Here is a 20,879-nt window from a genome sequence, read left to right as displayed (position 1 = left end):
AGGTTAAAATAAAATTATTTTTATTTGTTTTTGAATTGGGTAAAATTGGGTAAACACAACAATGGTTCGTTATGAACCTTTGGGTCAAGTTACCCAATTTTACCCAATTCAAAAACAAATAAAAATAATTTTATTTTAACCTTTGCAATGTAGGGGGTCTGAGACAGCCCGGCGGTTAAAAGAAAATGCTTCACTTTGTTTTTGTATGTGGTAAAGTTGTCGCAATACGACGGTGGGTCACAATGACTGATGGGTCAGAATGACCCGAAGATAACACAAGGGTTAACTAATCAAAACCTTTCCATAATGGAATGTGTTTGACTATATGTATGAGTTATTGTCTATCATAAAACTTAGTCCTCACTGAAGAAAAGTCCATAGACTGGATTACAGGTTAGCCGTTGAGCCTTTCAGTCTCCCATTCCTGAAATGTACCCTAAAGACAACCCAGGTTTAAGTTGCTCAAATTGACTCAAGATTGAGGTTGGAGGTCGGACCTGAGCTTGAGAGCGTTTGATTTCAGTCCTGTGGTCCTTCAGTTGAGGTTAAGAACTTCTCTGCAGGGGTGCAGGACGGTCTCGGCCCCAGAGAGAAGCTCTCCGGGATCTCCGGCCTACTCAGCCGTCTCCTGAACTCATCTGTGGTGAAGTAGTACATGATAGGGTCCAGGCCTGAGTTCAGGCTGGCCAGACACAGGGTGACAGGGTGGCATCGCAGCACCAGCTCCCTCAGGGCACAACTGCCCAGCGCGTCGGCCTTGGCCAGGAAGTCCAGGGGCATGGTGATGTGGTAGGGGGCGAAGCAGAGGAGGAAGACGAGGGCGCAGCTCATCACCATCCTCAGGGCCCTCCGCTTCTCCCCCCGGTCCTGCACCCCCTCGCCCACGTCCCGCAGGCTTCTGGCCACCAGGCAGGCGCAGGCCAGCACTAGGACCAGGGGGAGGACGAAGCCCACCAGCTCCGCCCCGGCCATGAGCGCCCAGCCCGCGGGCACGCTGATGGGCACCATGGGAAGCTCGGAGAAACACGCCGTGTCCGGGGCGGGGCTAGGGGCCGTGGGCTCGGGCGGCCGGCCGGCGTTGCGCAGCAAGGGGAACGGCAGGCAGCCCAGACAGACGAGCAGCCAGCCGGCGGCGCTCACGCAGAGGTCGCTCCTCCGCCTGGACGCCGTGCAGTGGAGCGGCCGGATGATCAGCTCGCAGCGGCGCACGCTCACGCACACCAGGAAGAAGATGGAGGCGTACATGTTGACGTACTTGAGGTAGAAGCAGAGCATGCAGACAGAGTGGCCGAAGGGCCAGGAGTGGATTAGATAGTAGTAGATCCTCAGTGGGAGGGACAACACCTGGATGAGGAGGGGAGAGCAAAGGTGGGGGGCACGACAGGAGAACGGTGAGGGGAGAGATTCGAAAAGGGAGCTACAGTCCTTTTCGACACGATGTATTGAATAACGTGAATGAGTGAGAGGGATGATGGTTTTACCTGCAGGAGGTCTGCTACAGCCAGGTTCATCATGAAGACCACGGCTCTCTTTGTCTCTCTGATGTAGGACTGGAACACCCACAACGCCAGCACATTCCCAAGCAGTCCCGGCACCAGGATCATACTGTAGATGATGGCATATACCCGGTGCTGATAGATCTGCAGGTCATCACTGTTTCCACAGCTCTGATTGGATACATTCATCATCCCTCCACTCGACTGGGTCCAGCCACTGGTCCAGGCAGGTGTCAATCAAGAACTTGGCCAATAGTTAGGCTTCGGGGTAGTAAGAAATAGAGGGCCCTGTGTGGTTAGTCCTCTGGTCAGTGGTCCGTTTGTGTGTATTCAGATGTGTCCAGGTGTATGTCAGTCTAGAGTGTCCCTCATGGCTGTAAATGTTCACGAGTACTGTAGTGACCAAAGGAGAAAAAGCCTTGGTTGAGAGATGGTATGTAGCAGCAGTCCACTTCAAGTGCAGTCCCGGTTAGGTCCCAGGCAAGTCCCAGTTTAGTTCCTGTATCATCTCAGTTTCAAAATACCTAGAAGTGACAACCGCATTGTAACTGTCAGTGATGTAAGCTAAATGAATAAAATTGAACATAGAACAGTGTTTTGTTTGTGTTTGCATGTGCCTCTGCAAGCTGTATTATGTACAGTAGTGCGGTTTGGCACTACGCTGTGCTGTTTTACATATTGTTTCCTCTTAGCCATGGCAACACATGTGTGCATGTGTATGTGCATGTTCCATGCACCATATTGAGTGTATGATTGCAATGGCATTTAAATGTGAACAAACCACAGGGAAATTCTCAGGAACAAACTAACTGAATGTGGCTGTTTCTAAGCATACCAATCCATGTTATCTGGTGTGAGAAATCCTCAGGGGAGAAGGTAGTGAAACTACTGAGCCTAGAACCAGCCTGTCATTTCACTGGTTAGTATAACTGTGACTTGGAACATGGAGAAGCTGCGTTTGACCCCTGACTCTTGGCTGTGTTGCAGTTGAATCTCCCCCAGATATCTGGACACTCTGATCTCTCCACCCCTCTCTGTTGTCCTCCCTTCTACCCTACTTCTCAGGCCAGAAAGAGGAGTTCTTCCAGACATTGGTCTCTCAAGCACCCTCTCCCCTCCCGTATCTGGTCACCTCTAACCCAGAGAAGGGAGCTGATCCTGGGAGGGCTGAAAGGGACAGCCCTGATATCCTCCCTCACCATCTCTGCCTCAACTTACATGGTCACAGTATACTTATGTCACCTGTATTACATCGGACACTATCTCTGAGGTGTCAGTCTCATTGTTTTTTTGAAGAGTATCAAAGAAGGTCAAAATGTTCAAGTAAGCCAGGTCACTCCATCAGACGTTAAGCAATCATGGAAGGTTAACTTTCTAACAACAGAACATTTTAAAAGTGTTGTCATCCACTTCCATTATACTAATCAGATCACAGCACCTCAGTGGGTTTCAACCTTTATGTCTCAGTCAGACATGAACTAGCAGTCTCTCAATCCGTTTTGGATTGGATGCATTTCTATGGGACACCTTGTGATCAGAGAAAACAGAAAGAGATCTTGCCAGTGGAAAGTTTGAGTGAGTGACTCAAAGTGAGAAAGTGTGTACTGTATGTGTATGTGGGTAGATGGGCTAATGATAAGGCACATCCATGTGCACACTGCCTCTCAGCAGCCATGCTCATTCCCCTTCCTAAGACCAAGAAATCCCTCTTTCCCCCTTCACACACACACACTCCTTCGCATATCAGACATTCCCCACACACGGGGGAAACATATGAGACCTCCCGTGAGGCATGACTTCACAGTTTAGGCATTCTTACAACCCTCTAGCCCTCGACTCCCTTCCAATGCACACACGCACACACAGACACGCACACACAGACACGCACACACAGAGAGATTACACTCTTTAGCAGAGAGAAACCATACGACTTACTTGTTGGTATTAATTATCTAGGCAGAGTATCTTACCTCAGTGGGTCCAAGCAGTGTAGGTATTTGTAGACAGCAGACAGCAGATTGTGATGTAAGCCAGGACACATTACCCCACTAACCGTAAGTTACACCCACACTGGCTCTTTGCGCCTCTCTTCTTCTACCTTCCTTTGCTCCACAGTGGTACTCACCAAAATTGTGTTTCCTGTTCCTAATATGTCATGAAATATCTCTCTCGCTCTCTGTATTTAGCTCTTTGACTTTCTCACACACATGCTTATGCTCCAACCAGCTCTCTCTCTGACTGTCTCCTCTCTCTCTCTGACTGTCTCCCTCTCTCTCTCTCTCTCTCTCTCTCTCTCTCTCTCTCTCTCTCTCTCTCTCTCTCTCTCTCTTTTACACACTTTTTATCTCTATCAGTTTTTTTCACTTCACACTCCTGTGAAGTTTCCTGTCTGTGTGGGTGTGGCTACTGAAACCATCACTTCTGCAATTCAGTTTGCTTTTGGATGTAGCGTGGCTCTGATCAGTGAGTGGCATTTCATTGTGACACCAGGATGTACTGGTATCTGCATATGCATGAGACATGAGCTTAGTTCTGTACACTTCTAATAAGGATGACATCAGATCGATTCTCTACCCTTATCTATCTTTAGGGTATCCATTTCCCCTCTCATCTCTCTGTGGTCACTGGTCTACTGTCATCTTTCTCATCCTCTCCGAGGGCAGGGAAGATGCTATTGAACTTGATGATTCATTTCTAGCATTCAGAGACCAGGACTCTCTCACGCACACAAATCCTTATCTAAACACATTCCAATGCCAACATACACAGACACACATTAATTCGTTCTCTGATTATCAACAGTTGTCTAAACAAAAATATGTTTTGAAGATCTTGCTGATGATGAAGAGATAGGAAATAATGTGATGGCTGGAAGGAAGGATTGAGGGTAGGTGGAGGAGGAAGGGGGGGCAGGTTTAGGTGAGGGTGTTGAACCGCCCGGCAGCTCCCGCTGGCAGCAGCCTGCTGGAGCGCTTGCCAAAAACTGAGGTCGAGGTTGCCATGGCAAGGGAGGGGAGCAGAGGGACGGTTTAACTGTCAACCTAGATCCTGCCAACCACAGTTTTCCTTTGACATCTGTCAAAGTTATTCAAGAAAACTGAAACAGAACTATCTATCCATCTATCCATCTATCCATCCATCTCTGTTATACTTGAAACCACTTATGTTGTCTCTAGATTGAGTTTCAGCCTGTATAAAACTGGAAGGGATTAAAAAAAAAAGGATAAAACCTGCATGAAAGTCATACAAAAATAGGTTCAAAAACACCAAGTGCATATTGTGAAATATTTTGTGTATACTGCATAAACTAAGTAGTATCAAATGTTTGTGAATAGTTGATCTTGGGAACAGTGCATGCAAAAAATATTCATAACTGTACCTTTAAAGTAATACCACTAGAAACCATGTGGTCTGTAACTGAAAAAAAGGTATGTGTTAGATACACTAGCAACAGTTAATGTAAGATGTGTGAGAACAAAAGAGCCTCCAATCAAGTTTCGAAAGGGATGCACGTGTCCAGGGTGCAACACATGCCCTGCTTATTTTAGTCATTTGACTGGACCATGGTTCAAGTACTGTCCTTTCCTTGGTTTGTCTCACAAACAAAAACAGCTGGCAAGCAGCTAGCACAACTGCAGTTCCATTCAAATTAGCATCACGAGTGGCCAAGTTTAGCTAATTTATGAATAGTATTTATATATATATATATATATCAATATATAGATATAGATATAGACCTATATATAATTGTGCCGCTCCCCCTGTCAATGATAGCACCCCATCAGCACCTGCATTACAAATGATCTGGCACCGCCCCTGTTGGTGTGCTTCCTCTCTACAAGTTGCTTCTTTTCTGTTGTTCTAGTTGGTTTGTGCAAGAAACTGTTCCTGTTACTTTAAAGAACGTTAGGTAATCAAAATGGTGTAAATGGTTTTCTTTGTTTTCAGTTGCTGTACCATAGACTTCCTTTTTACATAAGCCTAAGGTGCACCGCTAGCATCCTGTCAACCCACTGACTCCCTGGTAGAAAGTACTCATGGTGATACTCTGACTAGGTTGACTTTAGCAAAATGCAAAAATGCATATATGCATTCTTGCACAAATAAGTTTCAAATCAATAAAAGTTAATGTGTAACTATACCTGTTCTGTGCTGTTGTACTGTAAACAATGCACTCACAAATCGTCTGGAGCATGGTTTGTCAAATAATCACTGTAATTCTGACATTACTTTAGCATAACTCATAAAATATTGAAATAATTTCTTTAAAAAAAATCAATACACTGAGAATTATGGGTACTAGAGTGAACAAATTGAAGCCAATTGTGTTACATATGTACAGTACTATAGGCATATGGTTCGGAAGAGCAGCCAGAGTATCACCATGAATACATGAATACAGTGATCCACAGTGACCCAGTCTTGTCAGATGAGCCACACAATCCAGTCTCTCTGCACGCACCTCTCTGCCTTCTCACCTGTCCGCCCTTTGAGGGGGCACGTTGGATTAACCAGGCTATCCACCCCTTTCATTCTGACAGGACAACCCATCAGTCTATCTCCAAGTCAAACACCTCTATAAACATTGAGTCATTATCACACTGGCGGTGACTTCTGAATGACTAGCACACAATAAACAAACAGAATGTTTTCATCTTTCAAACTAAAACAAGCTTGACTTTTATTAATGTTATAAACTAGAAGGTTGTGCAGCAGCAGTTGCAGCACAGAACTAGCTTCATACTGGCCCCTTAACACTAGCTTATCTGTTGCAGCTTATTCATGATCTCTAGGTTGAGGCCATAAACTGGACGTGAAGAACGTCAAATGATGCTTTTGAAATACAGCGGATTTAAAAATAAGAGTTTGTGTGTGTATTCATGAGATTGCTCAGCAGTTGTGGGCATCCTTATTATCTTAGTCTGGGTGTGCCTGTGGTGCTAGATATGAAAGACACCTCAGATGACTCATAACTGTACACTGTTCATGCCACCCAGACACATACCAACACACACACAAACACATAGTCCAGTAGCACTACTAAGCGGGGTCCAATTAAGTTCCTCTGGACCAATTCAGGTCCTCTGGAAACTCTGGAAATGTTTTTTAAACAACAGCTTCTCTGGCTGCACACACACTCAAGTTAAGGTCAGGCCGCTCCAGGTTTCAGTTTATAAACAATCCACTGTCACATGACCCAGGGAAGTTCTCCTCACTTCCTCATCTGAAGTCATTGTGTTGGGACGTGTTCCATCACATTGTTATCAAGGACGCCACATGACCAAGCTGCAGCTCATCTGATCACTGGTAGAGGAGGAATAGGAGGAGGGCGGAAGAGGAGGAAAGGGTTAGAGTGTCTTGAATTTCCTTTGGGATCAATAGAGTGAATTGAACTAAATTGAATTAGAGGCAGACACGGAGGAGGAGGCAGAGTGGGAAGAGGAGAGGAAGTGCTCCTCCTTAAGAGGCACGAGGGGCTTCTGAAGGAGCAGCTGTCAGACCAAGGAGGCACCTCTGCTCCCTCACCCGCTACTCCCTGTACGAGGAGACGCTCTCCATGCTCGTGAGACGCTCCCTGGTCGGCCGAGACTGCGGCGAGGAGCACGGAGGGGAGGAGAGCAGGAAGGAGGAGTAGGAGGAGGTGCGTCTGCGGAGGTGCATCCTAAACTCTGCCGTCAGGAAGTAGTAGAGGAGGGGGTTGAGACAGCAGCTGACGCTGGCCAGACACAGGGACACCGGGTGGAACTGACGCACTGCCTTCTGCGTGGGGCAGTGGGACACCAAACCCTGCGACACCATGAGGTAGAGCAGGAAGTTGAGGTGGTAGGGTACGAAGCAGACCAGGAAGAGGGCGGCGCAGCTCAGGACCATGCGGAGGCCGCGGCGCTTCTCTCCATCCGTCTGGCGGGAGGAGGAAGAGAAGGAGGAGCTGGAGGGTCTGGTGGCGGGGGTGTGGGCCGCCGGTTTGGTCTGTCCACGTTCCTCCTTGTCCTGCTTCTGTCCGAGCGAGCGGGCGATGCGGTAGGAGCTGTAGCTGACGGCTAGGAGCGGCAGCAGGAAGCCAAACAGCTCCGCCACGGACATCATGGCCGCCGCCAGGGGGAGGGGCAGCCGGCGAGTAGGTAGGTCCTTGAAACAGCCAGGACTGGCTGTGTCGCGGGGGGTGGAGAGGGAGGTCAGGCTGAGGCTGGTGCTGGGATGGAAGCTTGTATACAGGGGGGAGACATAGGCCTGATAGTTGACCGCAGGGCCAGGCGTAGAAGGGGAGTAGGGGCTGGCGTTCGGGGCGAGGCTGGTGCTGGTGGAGCTCCTCATGAGGATGAAAGGGGAACAGCCCAGTCCCGCCACCAGCCACACGCTGGCACTGATGAGCATGTCGTAGCGCCGCCTCCACCTGCGGGCACAGAAGGGCTTCAGCAGGAACACACACCTCTGCACGCTGATACACACCTGGGGGAGAGGAGGAGGAGAGCGCTTGGTAAAGTTAAGGTTCTGTGTGTGTGTGTGTGTGTGTGTCAATCTGCCTGCCTGTCTGCATGGATCACTGGCTTATTGTCTGACTCTTAATGATTGCCCAAACCCTGAGCATTCATCATTCAAGTAGAGTAATAATCTCCCTCAGAAAAATGCTGAATCAGAACCCTCTGCCCAAGAGGCCCTCTTGGACCCATTTGCGTCACCCTACCCTTCTTCCTGTTTTCTCTCTGATATTACTGTTGCCCAAGAACTGTGTTTGGCTCTGCTCACCAGGAAGAAGATGGACGCGTACATGTTGAGGTATTTGAGATAGAAGCAGAACAGGCAGAGGGGCTGTCCGAAGGGCCAGGAGTGGGTGAAGTAGTAGTAGATCCTGAGAGGCAGAGAGAGGACATGGGCCAGGTCTGCCAAAGCCAGGTTCATCATGAAGATCACTGCCTTGGTCTTCTTTCTGTGGGATTGGAAAGAGAAGGCAGAAGTTTAAGGTGTGTGTGTGTGTGTGTGTGTGTGTGTGTGACTGTGTGTGTGAAGTTGTCAGTGAGTAAGGGTGTTTCTGCATGTGTGTGTGTGAAAGACAGTGTGTGAGTGTGCATATAGGTTTTAGGAGTCAGTGTGTGTGTGTGAGGGTGTGTGTGGAAGGGAACATGTGCATGTACCTGATGTATGTGCAGAGTACCCAGAGGGCCGTGGCATTCAGCAGCAGGCCAGGCACAAAGAGAACCAGATAAAAGTATGTGTACAGCTGGTCCATGTGTTGCTCCCATCCACTCAGATCATACGTACACTGTGAGGAGGAGTTAGCCAGTAGCTCCACTTTCAAAGCTGACGCGTTCTGGTACATACTTGCTCTGTCTTCTTTTTCTTACTCTCTCTCTCTCTCTCTCTCTCTCTCTCTCTCTCTCTCTCTCTCTCTCTCTCTCTCTCTCTCTCTCTCTCTGTCTCTCTCTCTCTCTTTCTCTCTCTCTCTCACACACAAATACACACCCACACACACACTAAGGGCTTGAGTTAAACAAACCCCAATTTTACAGCATCACGTGTCATCTTACACACCCTCACACACACTGGGCAGGTGCATCTGGAACAGAGAGCCAGGTGGACAGATATGAGTGGAATCTGAACATGGGATCAAACTGACGTATTACAGCTGCAGAAGAACAATGACTCATGGTTGCAGTGTGAAAGTACAGCTGGCCAGAAAACCCAGTATATCTGCCCGCCTGTTTCAGTGCTAAACCACATTGTTGCCATATTGTATGTTCTGCCATTCCTACACAGTCTTCAATCTAGGACAGTCCACTCTAGGACCCCCATGCTTAGGCAGGAAATGTCTTAGAGAGAGAGAGAGAGAGAGAGAGAGAGGGAGAGAGGGAGAAAGGGAGAGAGGGAGAGGGGGAGAGAAAGAGGGAGAGAAAGAGGGAGAGAGGGTAAGAATGCAAGACATAGGGAGAGAGAGAGTTATCTCCTCATCTGAACAATTGTCAAACGTTTTCCAACCTCCGCTAGCCAACTCCCTTCCTGTAATGGACCGAGAGAAGGAGGGAGTGACCGACAGAGAACAAGCATGAGGAACAGAGAGATGGAGGATGGAATAGAAACTGAGAAACAAGAAAACTCTCTTTCCACCTCTGTTGTGTGCTAGGCCAGCCTGCACCAAATATCCAGCAACACCGAAGGTTAAGAAAAATAGATTATTTCCTGACACTGGGTTATACACTTACAGTTGTAACTCAAATGTTTCTTATTGAAAAGAGGGATAATTGATGTTGTTTTTCTAGCCTTCCTGTGAAGATACTATGTTACAAACCCTGTCGAAAGTATGACAACTTCTAACATCTTACGTGTCTAGAATCACAGTTAACAAAGTTAGTTTTTATCTGGATGTATTACCTTAAAATCCCCTTTGGTCTTTTGGTCTGGTTAAGAGTTGGAGTGGAAAGTCCTTTGTGTTACCAATAAGATCCCCAGCATTATTTACCTGTGATTAATATACACACACGTTCAGTTGAATTCACTTTTGCATGAACTCATCCACACACACATCTATGCCAATCAGACAACTGGTGAAAAGGCAAACCAACCTCTGTGTGCATGTGCAGTTGGCCTGTTTCTTTCGGCCTGGCGCGCAGCATGCCTGTTTGTGTGCGTGCGGGTGTCAGTGTTGGGTGGTGCAGTTTTCTGGTGCAGCGCCGCCTTCTCAGTCCACCGATGTCTTGAGCGCGGGTAAAGGAAGTGGTTCTGATGTCACTCCGACTCTGCCCGGGACTGCCTCAGGGTTTTTGTACCATAAACTATGTCAGTGTTGCTCCAGCACCACAACATGAAGGAGATCGAGCGAGCAAGCGAGAGAGAGAGAGAGAGAGAGAGAGAGAGAGAGAGAGAGAGAGAGAGAGAGAGAGAGAGAGAGAGAGAGAGAGAGAGAGAGAGAGAGAGAGAGAGAGAGAGAGAGAGAGCAGACAGGATGCGTGTATGTATTGAGGCCAAGGGAGAGAGCAGATATCTAACTGTTAGACAGACAGAGATACAGACAGACTACCTACATTATCACAAGGGAAGATATGCAGGGACGTCTCTTCAGAAAGATGCAGATCACACTGTAGCTGTCGGTCCGTTCTGTTCTACAAGCAAACACGTTGCTCCAAACCAAATAAACACCGTTATCATTGATGCTCAGATATATCCCTGCCTCCCCAACAGCTTTGATATGCATCTGCATAGATAGGATCTCTGACCAAAAAGAGTAAAGAACGCGTGTCTGCTTCCTCTTATGAAATATGTAACTTCCTTTTTCAAACTGTCTTTATTAAAATGTCCCTCCATTATGAAGAGCTGGCTCCGTTTACTGATTATGTTTTTTTCCAACTGTCTGCAAACATTGGGACAGCTGTTCAGTGTAGGTTCATTTTTATGACTGTATTCCTGGTTTAAGTTTTTATGGTGTGCCTTCTAACTCTTGGCCAGCCTTGGTTTGCCCCATTATTGTGATGTGGCTCCATCTGCTCTGCTATCTTCTCCTTTCCTTCCCTCCACCGCTCTGCTCTTACTGTGTGTTCACCTCCATTAGCTTTCTGTGTTCATTTCTGCAGATAAAGAGAGAGAGATCAAGTCCACTCCAGATTGCTGAGATGCAAGTCATGGTGTTCTTTCAGCTATTCCTCAGAAATAACTGCAATTCCAGGGGAATAAGATCTTCGATGTATTCTGCAACATAACATTGTTTAAGTCATTAACATCTGAAAACATGAGAGACAGAGAGAGAAGTTAGAACTAGGCCGAGGCAGGAAGATCGGGAGGTCAGTCGGGGGAGTCAGTTGGCTGAGCGGTGAGGGAGTCGGGCTAGTAATCCGAAGGTTGCCAGTTCGATTCCCAGGTCATGCCAACTGACGTCGTGTCCTTGGGCAAGGCACTTCACCCTACTTGCCTCGGGGGAATGTCCCTGTACTTACTGTAAGTCGCTCTGGATAAGAGCGTCTGCTAAATGACTAAATGTAAATGTAAGATGTGACAAGAAGAACTGTTTTCAGTCTGTTGGTCTCTGTGGTTTCATCACCTATGTTCATTTTATCTCCAAAATCATTCACACCATCAATCTAGCTATGTGTGCAACTTCCTAATCACCAGGCCGAGGTAGCCTTGTTGTTTACGATCATTGGTTATTTATGTGTTTCAAACCTGCAGTATTATTTTAAGGAAATGATAACATACTCAAAAAAGATAACAATAACAAAATCCCTTCTTAATTTTAGTGGATTACTATGTGACAATGTCAAGTTCGTTTTCAGAAACTAAACCTTGCCAAAGCATGCACATTTATTTAGTCTAGATGCAATAGTCTTCAGGTAAACAAATAAGCCCCATTGTACATTACGGTTTAGGACAGGGGCAATAACAGCATCTGCATCCACACAACAGACTGGCATCTATCCTGATAGGGAAAGTAGCCTATAAAAAATACAAATAAACATTAGATTTTTGCATTGAAGTGTTAGAATTTCATCCATATTTAACTTTGAGTGTCAAAGATCTCCACATCAGACCTTTTCAGCATGTGTCCACTTTCGGATACTCATTTTGTCACAAGATTACTTTAAATAAGCCTCCGCCATTAAATCAATTGCATGCTTTGAAATCTGTGCTGGAGAGCAGACAGGACTCACAGGAGCATGCTTCTAGAGTTTTTGAGGCAGGATAAATTGGGATTCATGGTGCCACCTCCTGGTTGGTTTTGGTACAGAGCAGTGAGCTTCACTGCAGTTCCAGCCACCTACCACCAGAGAGCAGGTCAGGACAATTTGATTGTGCACAGATCTTCAAGGTCAGGCCAGCTCTTAAACCTTTGGAATGAAGCCTGAATCCCTGCATGAATGATTGTGCAAATTTAGTGAAGGAAATTATTATGTGCAGTTCAAGCCGAGTTGAAAATATCATTTGAGTTTGGACACAAATCACGTTTGATGCTGGGTTAGACATCAATTTTAAATAACTGCAACCCCCCATCCGCTTTCCCCACCCCACCACCTCCCAACTCACATACCCACAGCCCTCCTTTCTCCTCTTCTCTCACACAGTTTCTACCTCTACAACCCTCCCTGCCCCCCCCCCCCTCTCCACCACCTCCATCTGTAAGGAGTCCCTTCAGGAGGTGACTGGACACATGCTCATGCCAATCACGGTGCCAGGGAGGCCTCGTGTGTCAGAGCTGGGATTACTAGATAAACACCAACCCTGGGGGCGGAGCCAGCTTTTTGTTTCTGTAGAAGACGTAGACACAGCTGGTAGCTAACTGAATTTCTAATCTCACTTTAAGTCATGAAAAAAGGCAACCATTTCCTCTTCCTCGTTCTCCCTCTCCCTCTCCTTCTGTGTGCTTACAAGTTTTTCCAGGTCCCAGTTGTCCCAAGGCTGTCTCTGCTGATAGACATTACACTGCATTACCTACTGATGGCTGAAATGTAATTTAGGGTGACCTGATTACATTCAATTACATACAGGCCTTGCAGTGCTGAGTAAGGCAGCCTCAGTCTGGCAGACTCTGGAAGCTAAGTGATAAACAACTGAGGCCAACAACATGTTAAGTCCCAGACGGCGCCCGAGGCCTGTCTATGGTGAACGTGTCTTTGTCTTCGTGAGCCCAGTCCTTAACCTGAACACACACTCATACTTGAGCTTGTACTCACACTCAACTTGAAAACACGATCAGGAGTTGTACAATTCCACCGGTACTTGCTTGCTAATCAAGGGAAGGTTACCTACCAGGTTGGGCCATGTAACATTTTGTCAAGTGTTTGTGTGTGCAAGTACCCCTGTGAAAAGTGGGTATGTGTGTGTACCCAAGCATGTATTTATGTGTGTATGTAAGAGACTTAGAGTAGCTCTACAGTCTAAGGCCCGATTAAGGCAGAGAGGACTCTTTCAGAGCCACACAATGGGCCATTGCTCCGGTCATAATAAGCAATTGGCGCCGGAACCATCCAGCAGCTCATGGGCCAAGCTCTGGTTGGATAATAGTTTCCCTCCAGAACCCTGGACAAGCTTACAGTAAGTAGTGGGTGAAAACAAACTAAGAGAACTATCACAACCCCTTAAACCCAAGCCTATCACCCCTGAATCCACAATACTCCAGGCCTGGATTTTATGGGCTCTAATAAAATGGACTGTACCAACTGCAGGAGAGGAAGGGCAGCGGGGGGGGGGGGGGGGGGGGGATTGATGAACACAGTCCAGCCAGCAGTTTGGAACAGGGTTTTAATGGCCTCAGTCAGGCTGCAAACAGACAGTGCAAAACCCAGTCAACTCAGCGGGTTTAGGAGCTGCTGTGTAACAACATTAGTGGAACCGTTCGCCTCACTAAACAGTCTCAGGCTTAAAGGTTATATAGAACAACACAACAGCAACTACAGCAACAGCATTGTTTCAGCAGACTTACAACAGTGTTTAACAGCACTACACTCATTAAGGAACAGTTACAAAATCTCAAAAGGTCTTAATTACAGTGCATTTGTTTGTGTGTGTGTGTGTGTCAGTCTGTGTCTGTGCGTGCATGCACCTGTGTATGTTTTAGTATTGTGTGTTTAGCCTGAGTATAATAGTGTCAAAGTCTCTGGTCCATCAGAACGATGCAGATGTGTGAGTCTTTCTGGGTGTCTAGGGATGTGAGGCTGGGTTCCCCAATATTCTGTCCTATTCAGTCACACTCGCACGTACACACTTATACACACATTCCTCTCCTATTGTGGTTAATCCCTAAAGCCCATGCCGTATTTTAAGATTTACCTCAGCTAATTTAGCTAATCTGCTCAGTTATGTGTTTATCACTTCCAGGACCAAACTGCTGATCGCCCTGTTTCTCAAGTGAGGCCCAAGTTCAAGGTGAAGACCTCGAGTCCCTCAAAATTGGTTCCGACCTATCCTCTTTGTATGTGTCTGCATTCTCTTTCCGTTGACACCTGTCTTCTTGGTCTCTCTTCCAGTACCCCTCTTGTCCTTTTCGTATTCTCTTTCTCTTCCCCCCTTATTTCCTTGAAGGGGTCATAAACAGAACTTCCTGTGGACTCGACACTGTCCCCCTGCTGTCAGAACTGGGTCTCTGACACGTCTGTCTCTTTGCCGTTGCTGGCCAGTGCGTTTGCGTCACGACACGTGTCCCTGGTGAGCGTACTGAGGTTGTTGGTCTCGGCGTCGCTGCTCAGGTGCGTGTCACTCCGCGGGTTGCTCTCCTGACGCGCACCCGGGCTCTTGGACCCCGTGGTTAGACTCTTCTGGAAGCTCTCTGAGGTGAAGTAGTACACCACGGGATCCAAGCAGCAGTTGAGGGTGGCCAGACACAGGGTGATGGGGTAGAGGGTGCGGGCGAAACGCTCCACGGCGCAGCTGGCGAGAGCCTGGGTGCGCACCAGGGCGTAGAGGAAGAGGATGGAGTTGTAGGGCACAAAGCAGATGATGAAGATGGCGAGGTGGACCAGGATCATCCGCAGGACGCGACGCTTGCTGTCGCAGCCGTGGGCCACAGTCACGGGGCGGCGCAGTGTGCGGAGCACCATGGAGGAGCACACCAGGTTGATGAGGAGAGGAAGCAGGAAACCAACGATCTGAACAGGAAGGACAACACTCGTAAATAAACTGAAACTGAACCCAGAGCAGGACTTTGACTTTCACAGAGAAGCTTGTATTTATTTTACTGGGTTTATCCAATGATAGCCTTACTTTGAGCAATATGAGCAATTTAATCTCTCTACATGAGCTTTACTTTTATCTCTCTTTCTACTGCCATACTTCTGTCCATCCATTTTTCCAAATATCCACCCTATTCCTTCCTTCCCTTTTTCCATCTCCATCCCTCCCTCCCTCCCTCCTGCTTCCCCTTGCTCACCTCGATGAATATGGTGATCTTGGACAGATAGGTCCTCCAGGTGCTCTTGGAGAAGCCCTCGAAGCAAGCCGTGGCCCTGTTCGCCCGGTTGATGGTGGAGAAGAACGTGACGGAGATCCCTCCGCCCACGATGGTCAGCCACACAGCGGCGCACACCAGCGCCGCGTTCCGGCGCGTGCGCACCGAGCGCGAGCGGAAGGGGTAGACGATGGCGAGGAAGCGGTCCACGCTGATGCAGGTGAGGAACAGCATGCTGCCGTAGATGTTGGTGATGAAGGCCGTGCCGGACACCTTGCACAGGCCGTCCCCGAACGGCCAATGGCGGTTGACGTTGTAGAACACCTTGAAGGGGAGGGTGAAGACGAACACCAGGTCGGACAGCGCCAGGTTGGTCATGAACAGCGTGGTCTCGTTCCGGAGCTTCATACGGAAGCAGAAGACGAAGAGGGCGCCGCAGTTGGTGACCAGACCCAACACGAACACCACGCTGTACACCACCGAGTACAGGTCGTACTTGAAGGAGTCGTCGATGCCGCAGTCCTCCATACCCGTCTCGTTGAGCACCAGGCTGGCCATGGCGGGGTCGTGTGGGGAGGAAGGCCGTCCCCTCTCCTCGGGTCAGAAGGACAGGCAGGGGCGGGCGGGGTTTGGTCTGGTGGAGCGGGTGGGGTACGGTGTCAGTGGGGCGTCCACCTGGCGAGCCTTTTCCGGGCCATTGCGGCGGTCACACACACACAACCACAATACAAATCCCAAATGCGCAGAGACACACACTCCAAGGCTCCTGTAGAGATAAAAGAGGAGTGGGTGATTTTCAGCACTTTCTCAAGAATTTGACCCGATTGAACTGGTTATGAGTTGGCCTTGAATAATCAAACAACCCTTAGAGTAGCATTAACACGCGGGCCTATGAGTAAATAAATATGACATTGCTTACAAATATCACACAACACCTGGATAACATTAGGCCTGCCTTAACCCCTGACTCTCTGAGATGATGCCTGGGTTTGTGGTGCGGTGTATGTCTGAGAGAGTAACTGTATTGTACAGTGTGTGTGTGTGTGGGCCCGTCTCTGAAAGGCTGAGTGAGCCCCCTGTGCTCCACACACAGAGGGAAGCAGTTCTCATGCTGGTGTGGTATGTGTGTGGGCATCGGTAGGAGTGGGCGAGGCGGTGGGCTGAGGAGAGCCAGAGACATGCCAGCATGTCTGCCAGGCCTGCGGGGTCACAAACATTCCCCCGTAGATAAGAGAGGGCCTCTGCTCCAACTCTGACTCCTCGTGTCATAAACAACGAGAGCCAATAGACAGGTACTGGATTGGACAGACCACAGGTCTATCGCGGAGCTTAACTTAGTCTCGTTCAACATACTGACAGAGGTCCAACTGAAGACAGATGTAGTCTGTGCAGACATGCATGCTCAATGACGCACACAGGCCGGCGCGCGCGCACACATACGCACACGGGTGCACACACACGCACACACTCAAACGCACAGAAGCTGGGCTGTAGGAATGAGCAGTCTATCAGTCTGTTTCAATGCCAGCTGCCATGTGACATCTTTACTGCGTTTTCACACGCCTCTCTAAAAGGCTTCACTGCTCCTCACAATACCCTCCCTGTACCAGCTCTCACACAGGCACATGAACTTACACAAATTCACATCCACATACAAACACACATGCACGCAACACTTACACACACACAGAAATACACAAAAATGAACACGTTGACACAAACTTTTACACACACACTGAAGACTTTGTATTCTGTGGCCCTGATACTGCCTGTCCCAGATTCAGCTGGCTTCTATAGAATATGAGTGCCTTGTCTGCACCAGTTCTCTTCTGATGCAGATACCCCAAACTGTTTTGGTCAACGACCCCATTCTTACATCTGAAATGATTTAGTGATCCAAACCATCTTAAAATCATTTTCATTACGTTTTTGTTGTGTGTGTGGGTGTGGATTGGGAGTGGTCAAAACATTGCTTGCTCTAACTGCGTAGAATAGGAGGGGATTCAATTTGAACTGAAACTCCTTCGTATTGGGTTGTGAATGTTTTCTGGAGCATTCTGTCACCACACAACTCAATCAGCTGTTTTTCTCGCCTCGGTTTTGAAAACAGAGAATCATCTCATTCTTCTCCTGTGACCACATTTTAAATAAAGGCGACCACACATGCAGTCACCACCCTCAGCTTGGGACTCACTGTCACTGTCAACACCGGAATGTACGGTTATCCTACAGGTTATGATACTGAAAACCTGAAGCTTTCTTTAGAATGTACAAACAAATGCATGCATATGCGTACATTGACGTGTGTGTGTGTGTGTCTGGTGTATGTGTGTACACATGTGTGTACGTGTGTACACACGTGTGCGGTGCGGGGGAGTGAGTGTGTAGGGGCCCAGGTCCTGGACTTTGTCTGGACAGCTGCAGAGCAGCACAGTTTGATCACAGCAAAAGAGGGTAAGTGAGGCGGTTTGGGGAACATTCTTTAGAGACCTGCTGGCTTGACGATATCAGATTTAGCCTCCCCTCTAATCCAGCTGTTCCTTTCTCTCACTCTCTGGGCCAGGGAGGAGTGAAGGGAACTGCAGCATGAGTCACTTACATATTGGAGATATGCCTAAACAGAAACACATTTCATCCCTTGGAACTTTCCAGTTTGGGAAGTGTATATACAAGTATATATATATTATGTCCAGAATTAACAGCCAATATGTTGACTGGCACTTTCCTAACTGTTTTTGAAAAGTAATGCGGAAGGGTGAGGGGGGGGGGGAGTGTTGGAGTCCATTCTCAAGTTGATAAGCAGACTGCCAGGAAAGACTACTGTCCATGATACTTCAAAACAATGAGCCCTGCCTGCCCGTTTCAGTTATCACAGAATTTCCTGTACTAAGCATGTCTTGTAATAACCGTTGGATATATTCTGTATAGCTTATAGGCTAGTTAAACAAAAATAATCAAATAACTGGATAAATAGTACGTTCGAAAAATACACATATTAGCAACATATTTAGGAAATATCACTCTAACAAAGTACACTGTTGGCAGGCAGTCGATATAGGCTACTATGCTCATTGTACACTGGCCTCTGGTGAAACTGAGATTTGACATGATTTATCTTATTGAGTGATGATGACAGCTCACCTCGTTGTCGCCTGGCGTTATCAGCTCAATACAACCGGAAAGGTCTACCGCGTCTTATCAAATGAAGAAGATCTAGGCTATATCAGATGTTTAATTCCATAATTGTTTCCCGAACTCGATGTCATCGGTTATTTCCAAACATAGATGCTGTGAAAAGTTAAAGTTCTCTATCTTTAGAAATCGAACATCGCAAAAGGCTACTTGAAAATTTAAATATTTCCGTTAATCTTGCTAGTCACAACTTCCCAAAATTCTCCAGCCAGGATCGACGAAACGATAGTGTATCACATCCAGCTCGCAGCTTTCCGCGCTTGTTGGAGTATGTTCACCATCGCGTTGATTTGTGAGTGTGTATGTGTGTGTGCATGGGCTGGACGGCGACTTGCATGGCCACAGGAAACGAGACAATAGCACCTCGGTCGCAGCAGAGGGGGACGGGACGCAGGGGAGGGGTCGCGGGGTGGGGGGCTAGAGGCTAGGGGCTAGGGGGGCGGCTGAATGGTTGACTGTAGGGTTTTAGGGAGGAGGAAAGGGAGAGAGGCACACTGGCTGGCTGGTGTCATCAGTAGCTAAATTGGGTAGCTGATTGTTGTTGGACTGGGCCCAAGCACTTTTCCTTTGCGATGTATAGTATAGGTCTTTTCCTCAAAAGTTATTTCGACTAATAACACAACATTAAATGAAAGGGTAATTACAGATCTTTATTATCTCCATTACCAAAATCCCACAATAACTGTAGCTGACATCTGAAAGTGTAACATCACAAAGTAAAAGGTCGAGAGGGCATGTAATACCCTTGTGTTAATTGTGTTAGGGGCAGGTTAAAGGTCTTCATAGGCTTTCAACCGTTGGTGGTGCTGACCTCATCGAGTAGCTATCTTTGGGTCTGATCAAAGCTGTGCCACACTATTGTTCAAACCATACAGACTACTTGCAGTTACATTGGCCTATATATAGCCAGGTGTCTAGGCGTTGCTTTGGAGAATTTCCCATTGTGTTTGACCTGGCACAGAGCTGGGATCATGTGTTTGTGCGTGTGTGGTCACTGTTGCGTGAGTGTGTGTGTGTGTGTGTGTGTGTGTGTGTGTGTGTGTGTGTGTGTGTGTGTGCGTGTGTCTGTGCATATGATAGAAGGGATGTGATCTTTGGGCTGGTGTCTCAGGCAGTCCGGCAAAGTTCTCAACAATAGCAGCAGGGAGGAAAGGATATCCTGCTCACTGCTCTCTAGCACACTTACAAACACACAAATATGCATGGACATACACACAAACATGCCCACACACAAACACCCACATAAATAAGCACAAACACATGCATGAACACTGCCCAAAAGTGTCAAAGGAAAACAGTTAATTGTACTTCATGATGTTGCGTAACATCTGTTTCAACCGATAGGGTGGTTTTTTGCTGTTATTTTGGCCTTGTGATCAACCCTTACCTTGATTCACCTTTTGTTAATCAGTGTAAAATGAGACTTTTTCCATTAAACCATTTAAAACCCTTAACTAAGAGATGGTGTAACTGTAAAAGAGGTTAATGGAAAACAAACTTGGCCTACACCTTGTGATGGACAGTTTAGAATAGGAAGAAGTGTTACTGTTAACATAAACTGTGAGTATTTTTAGATGATTTTGAATGATACAACTCTCAAACACACTCACAGGAGATGGATGGACACTCACTCAAACTGTTTTCGTTTGTCCTCCATGCAAACATACACACACGCACACACACACACACAAACATACACTGCACTCACACTAACACACAGTCAAGTGTTTGGTAAGGGTTACTAAATTGTGTAACCCTGGCCTTGGCTGTGTGAGTCACACCACCCAGAACAAAGACCCCATTACTGAGCCCCTCTCTCTCTCTCTCTCTCTCTCTCTCTCTCTCTCTCTCTCTCTCTCTCTCTCTCTCTCTCTCTCTCTCTCTCTCTCTCTCTCTCTCCCTCTCTCTCTCTCCCTGTCTCTCTCTCTCTCCCTCTCTCTCTCTCTCTCTCTCTCTCTCTCTCTCTCTCTCTCTCTCTCTCTCTCTCTCTCTCTCTTCTCTCTCTCTCATCCTCTCTCTCTCTCTCTCTCTCTCTCTCTCTCTCTCTCTCTCTCTCTCTCTCTCTCTTTCTCTGCACCCCCCACCCCGCTGCTGTCTCCCTCCAGCAAATTGATGTTTCCTGTCTTCTCTTCTTTTTCTGTCCGTCCTCTCATTGAGTGTGCGTCTTGGAGGGTAGAGGGCGGCTGGTTGTGTCGTACATACCTCTGCCCTGACAACAAGCCTGAGACAAAGGCAGCAGAGCACCACAGTCCTGGAGACCAGGCGTCTCTGTCTTTATGGACGCACATTAATGTTGAGACTGGAAGCCTGCTGCTGCACTCCCCATC

General features: G+C 47.6%; 3 protein-coding genes across 5 annotated transcripts; all 3 read right to left on the bottom strand.

Annotated features, from left to right (window-relative positions):
* Window positions 1-175: 175 nt before the first annotated feature.
* Window positions 176-3,764, bottom strand: gpr174 (G protein-coupled receptor 174). Its single transcript, XM_062476321.1, has 3 exons — window positions 3,467-3,764; window positions 1,482-2,020; window positions 176-1,344 (listed from the first exon to the last, which is right to left on the bottom strand). The coding sequence occupies exons 2-3, from the start codon at window positions 1,686-1,688 to the stop codon at window positions 520-522; spliced, it is 1,032 nt and encodes a 343-aa protein (XP_062332305.1). The 5' UTR covers window positions 1,689-2,020; window positions 3,467-3,764; the 3' UTR covers window positions 176-519.
* Window positions 3,765-5,609: 1,845 nt separating this feature from the next.
* On the bottom strand, window positions 5,610-10,370 carry p2ry10 (P2Y receptor family member 10). Of its 3 annotated transcripts, XM_062476255.1 has the most exons (5): window positions 10,055-10,370; window positions 9,864-9,951; window positions 8,630-9,051; window positions 8,244-8,424; window positions 5,610-7,946 (listed from the first exon to the last, which is right to left on the bottom strand). In XM_062476255.1, exons 3-5 carry the CDS (start codon window positions 8,812-8,814, stop codon window positions 7,026-7,028), a joined length of 1,287 nt encoding a protein of 428 aa, XP_062332239.1. In that variant the 5' UTR covers window positions 8,815-9,051; window positions 9,864-9,951; window positions 10,055-10,370; the 3' UTR covers window positions 5,610-7,025. The 3 variants fall into 3 exon arrangements, with proteins under 3 accessions (XP_062332239.1, XP_062332241.1, XP_062332240.1); XM_062476257.1 differs by lacking the exon at window positions 10,055-10,370 and having other exon boundaries at window positions 9,864-10,037; XM_062476256.1 differs by lacking the exons at window positions 9,864-9,951; window positions 10,055-10,370 and having other exon boundaries at window positions 8,630-9,833.
* Window positions 10,371-13,704: 3,334 nt separating this feature from the next.
* lpar4 (lysophosphatidic acid receptor 4) lies at window positions 13,705-18,911 on the bottom strand. Its single transcript, XM_062476258.1, has 3 exons — window positions 18,502-18,911; window positions 15,343-16,126; window positions 13,705-15,061 (listed from the first exon to the last, which is right to left on the bottom strand). Exons 2-3 carry the CDS (start codon window positions 15,916-15,918, stop codon window positions 14,546-14,548), a joined length of 1,092 nt encoding a protein of 363 aa, XP_062332242.1. The 5' UTR covers window positions 15,919-16,126; window positions 18,502-18,911; the 3' UTR covers window positions 13,705-14,545.
* Between the last annotated feature and the right edge of the window lie 1,968 nt (window positions 18,912-20,879).

The sequence above is a fragment of the Osmerus eperlanus genome, chromosome 13, assembly GCF_963692335.1.
Source record: "Osmerus eperlanus chromosome 13, fOsmEpe2.1, whole genome shotgun sequence".
Lineage (NCBI taxonomy): Eukaryota > Metazoa > Chordata > Actinopteri > Osmeriformes > Osmeridae > Osmerus > Osmerus eperlanus.
This window is presented reverse-complemented; position numbering and strand designations above follow the sequence as displayed.

Excerpts from the sequence above, each read along its gene's own strand:
- lpar4 (XM_062476258.1), bottom strand. The coding sequence starts at position 15,918 with ATGGCCAGCCTGGTGCTCAACGAGACGGGTATGGAGGACTGCGGCATC. Across the intron at positions 15,062-15,342 it reads AGATCACCATATTCATCGAG|ATCGTTGGTTTCCTGCTTCC; the intron begins GTGAGCAAGGGG and ends CTTCCTGTTCAG.
- gpr174 (XM_062476321.1), bottom strand. The coding sequence starts at position 1,688 with ATGATGAATGTATCCAATCAGAGCTGTGGAAACAGTGATGACCTGCAG. Across the intron at positions 1,345-1,481 it reads CTGTAGCAGACCTCCTGCAG|GTGTTGTCCCTCCCACTGAG; the intron begins GTAAAACCATCA and ends CTCCTCATCCAG.
- p2ry10 (XM_062476255.1), bottom strand. The coding sequence starts at position 8,814 with ATGTACCAGAACGCGTCAGCTTTGAAAGTGGAGCTACTGGCTAACTCC. Across the intron at positions 8,425-8,629 it reads GTACTCTGCACATACATCAG|AAAGAAGACCAAGGCAGTGA; the intron begins GTACATGCACAT and ends CCAATCCCACAG. Across the intron at positions 7,947-8,243 it reads ACGCGTCCATCTTCTTCCTG|GTGTGTATCAGCGTGCAGAG; the intron begins GTGAGCAGAGCC and ends CCTCTCCCCCAG.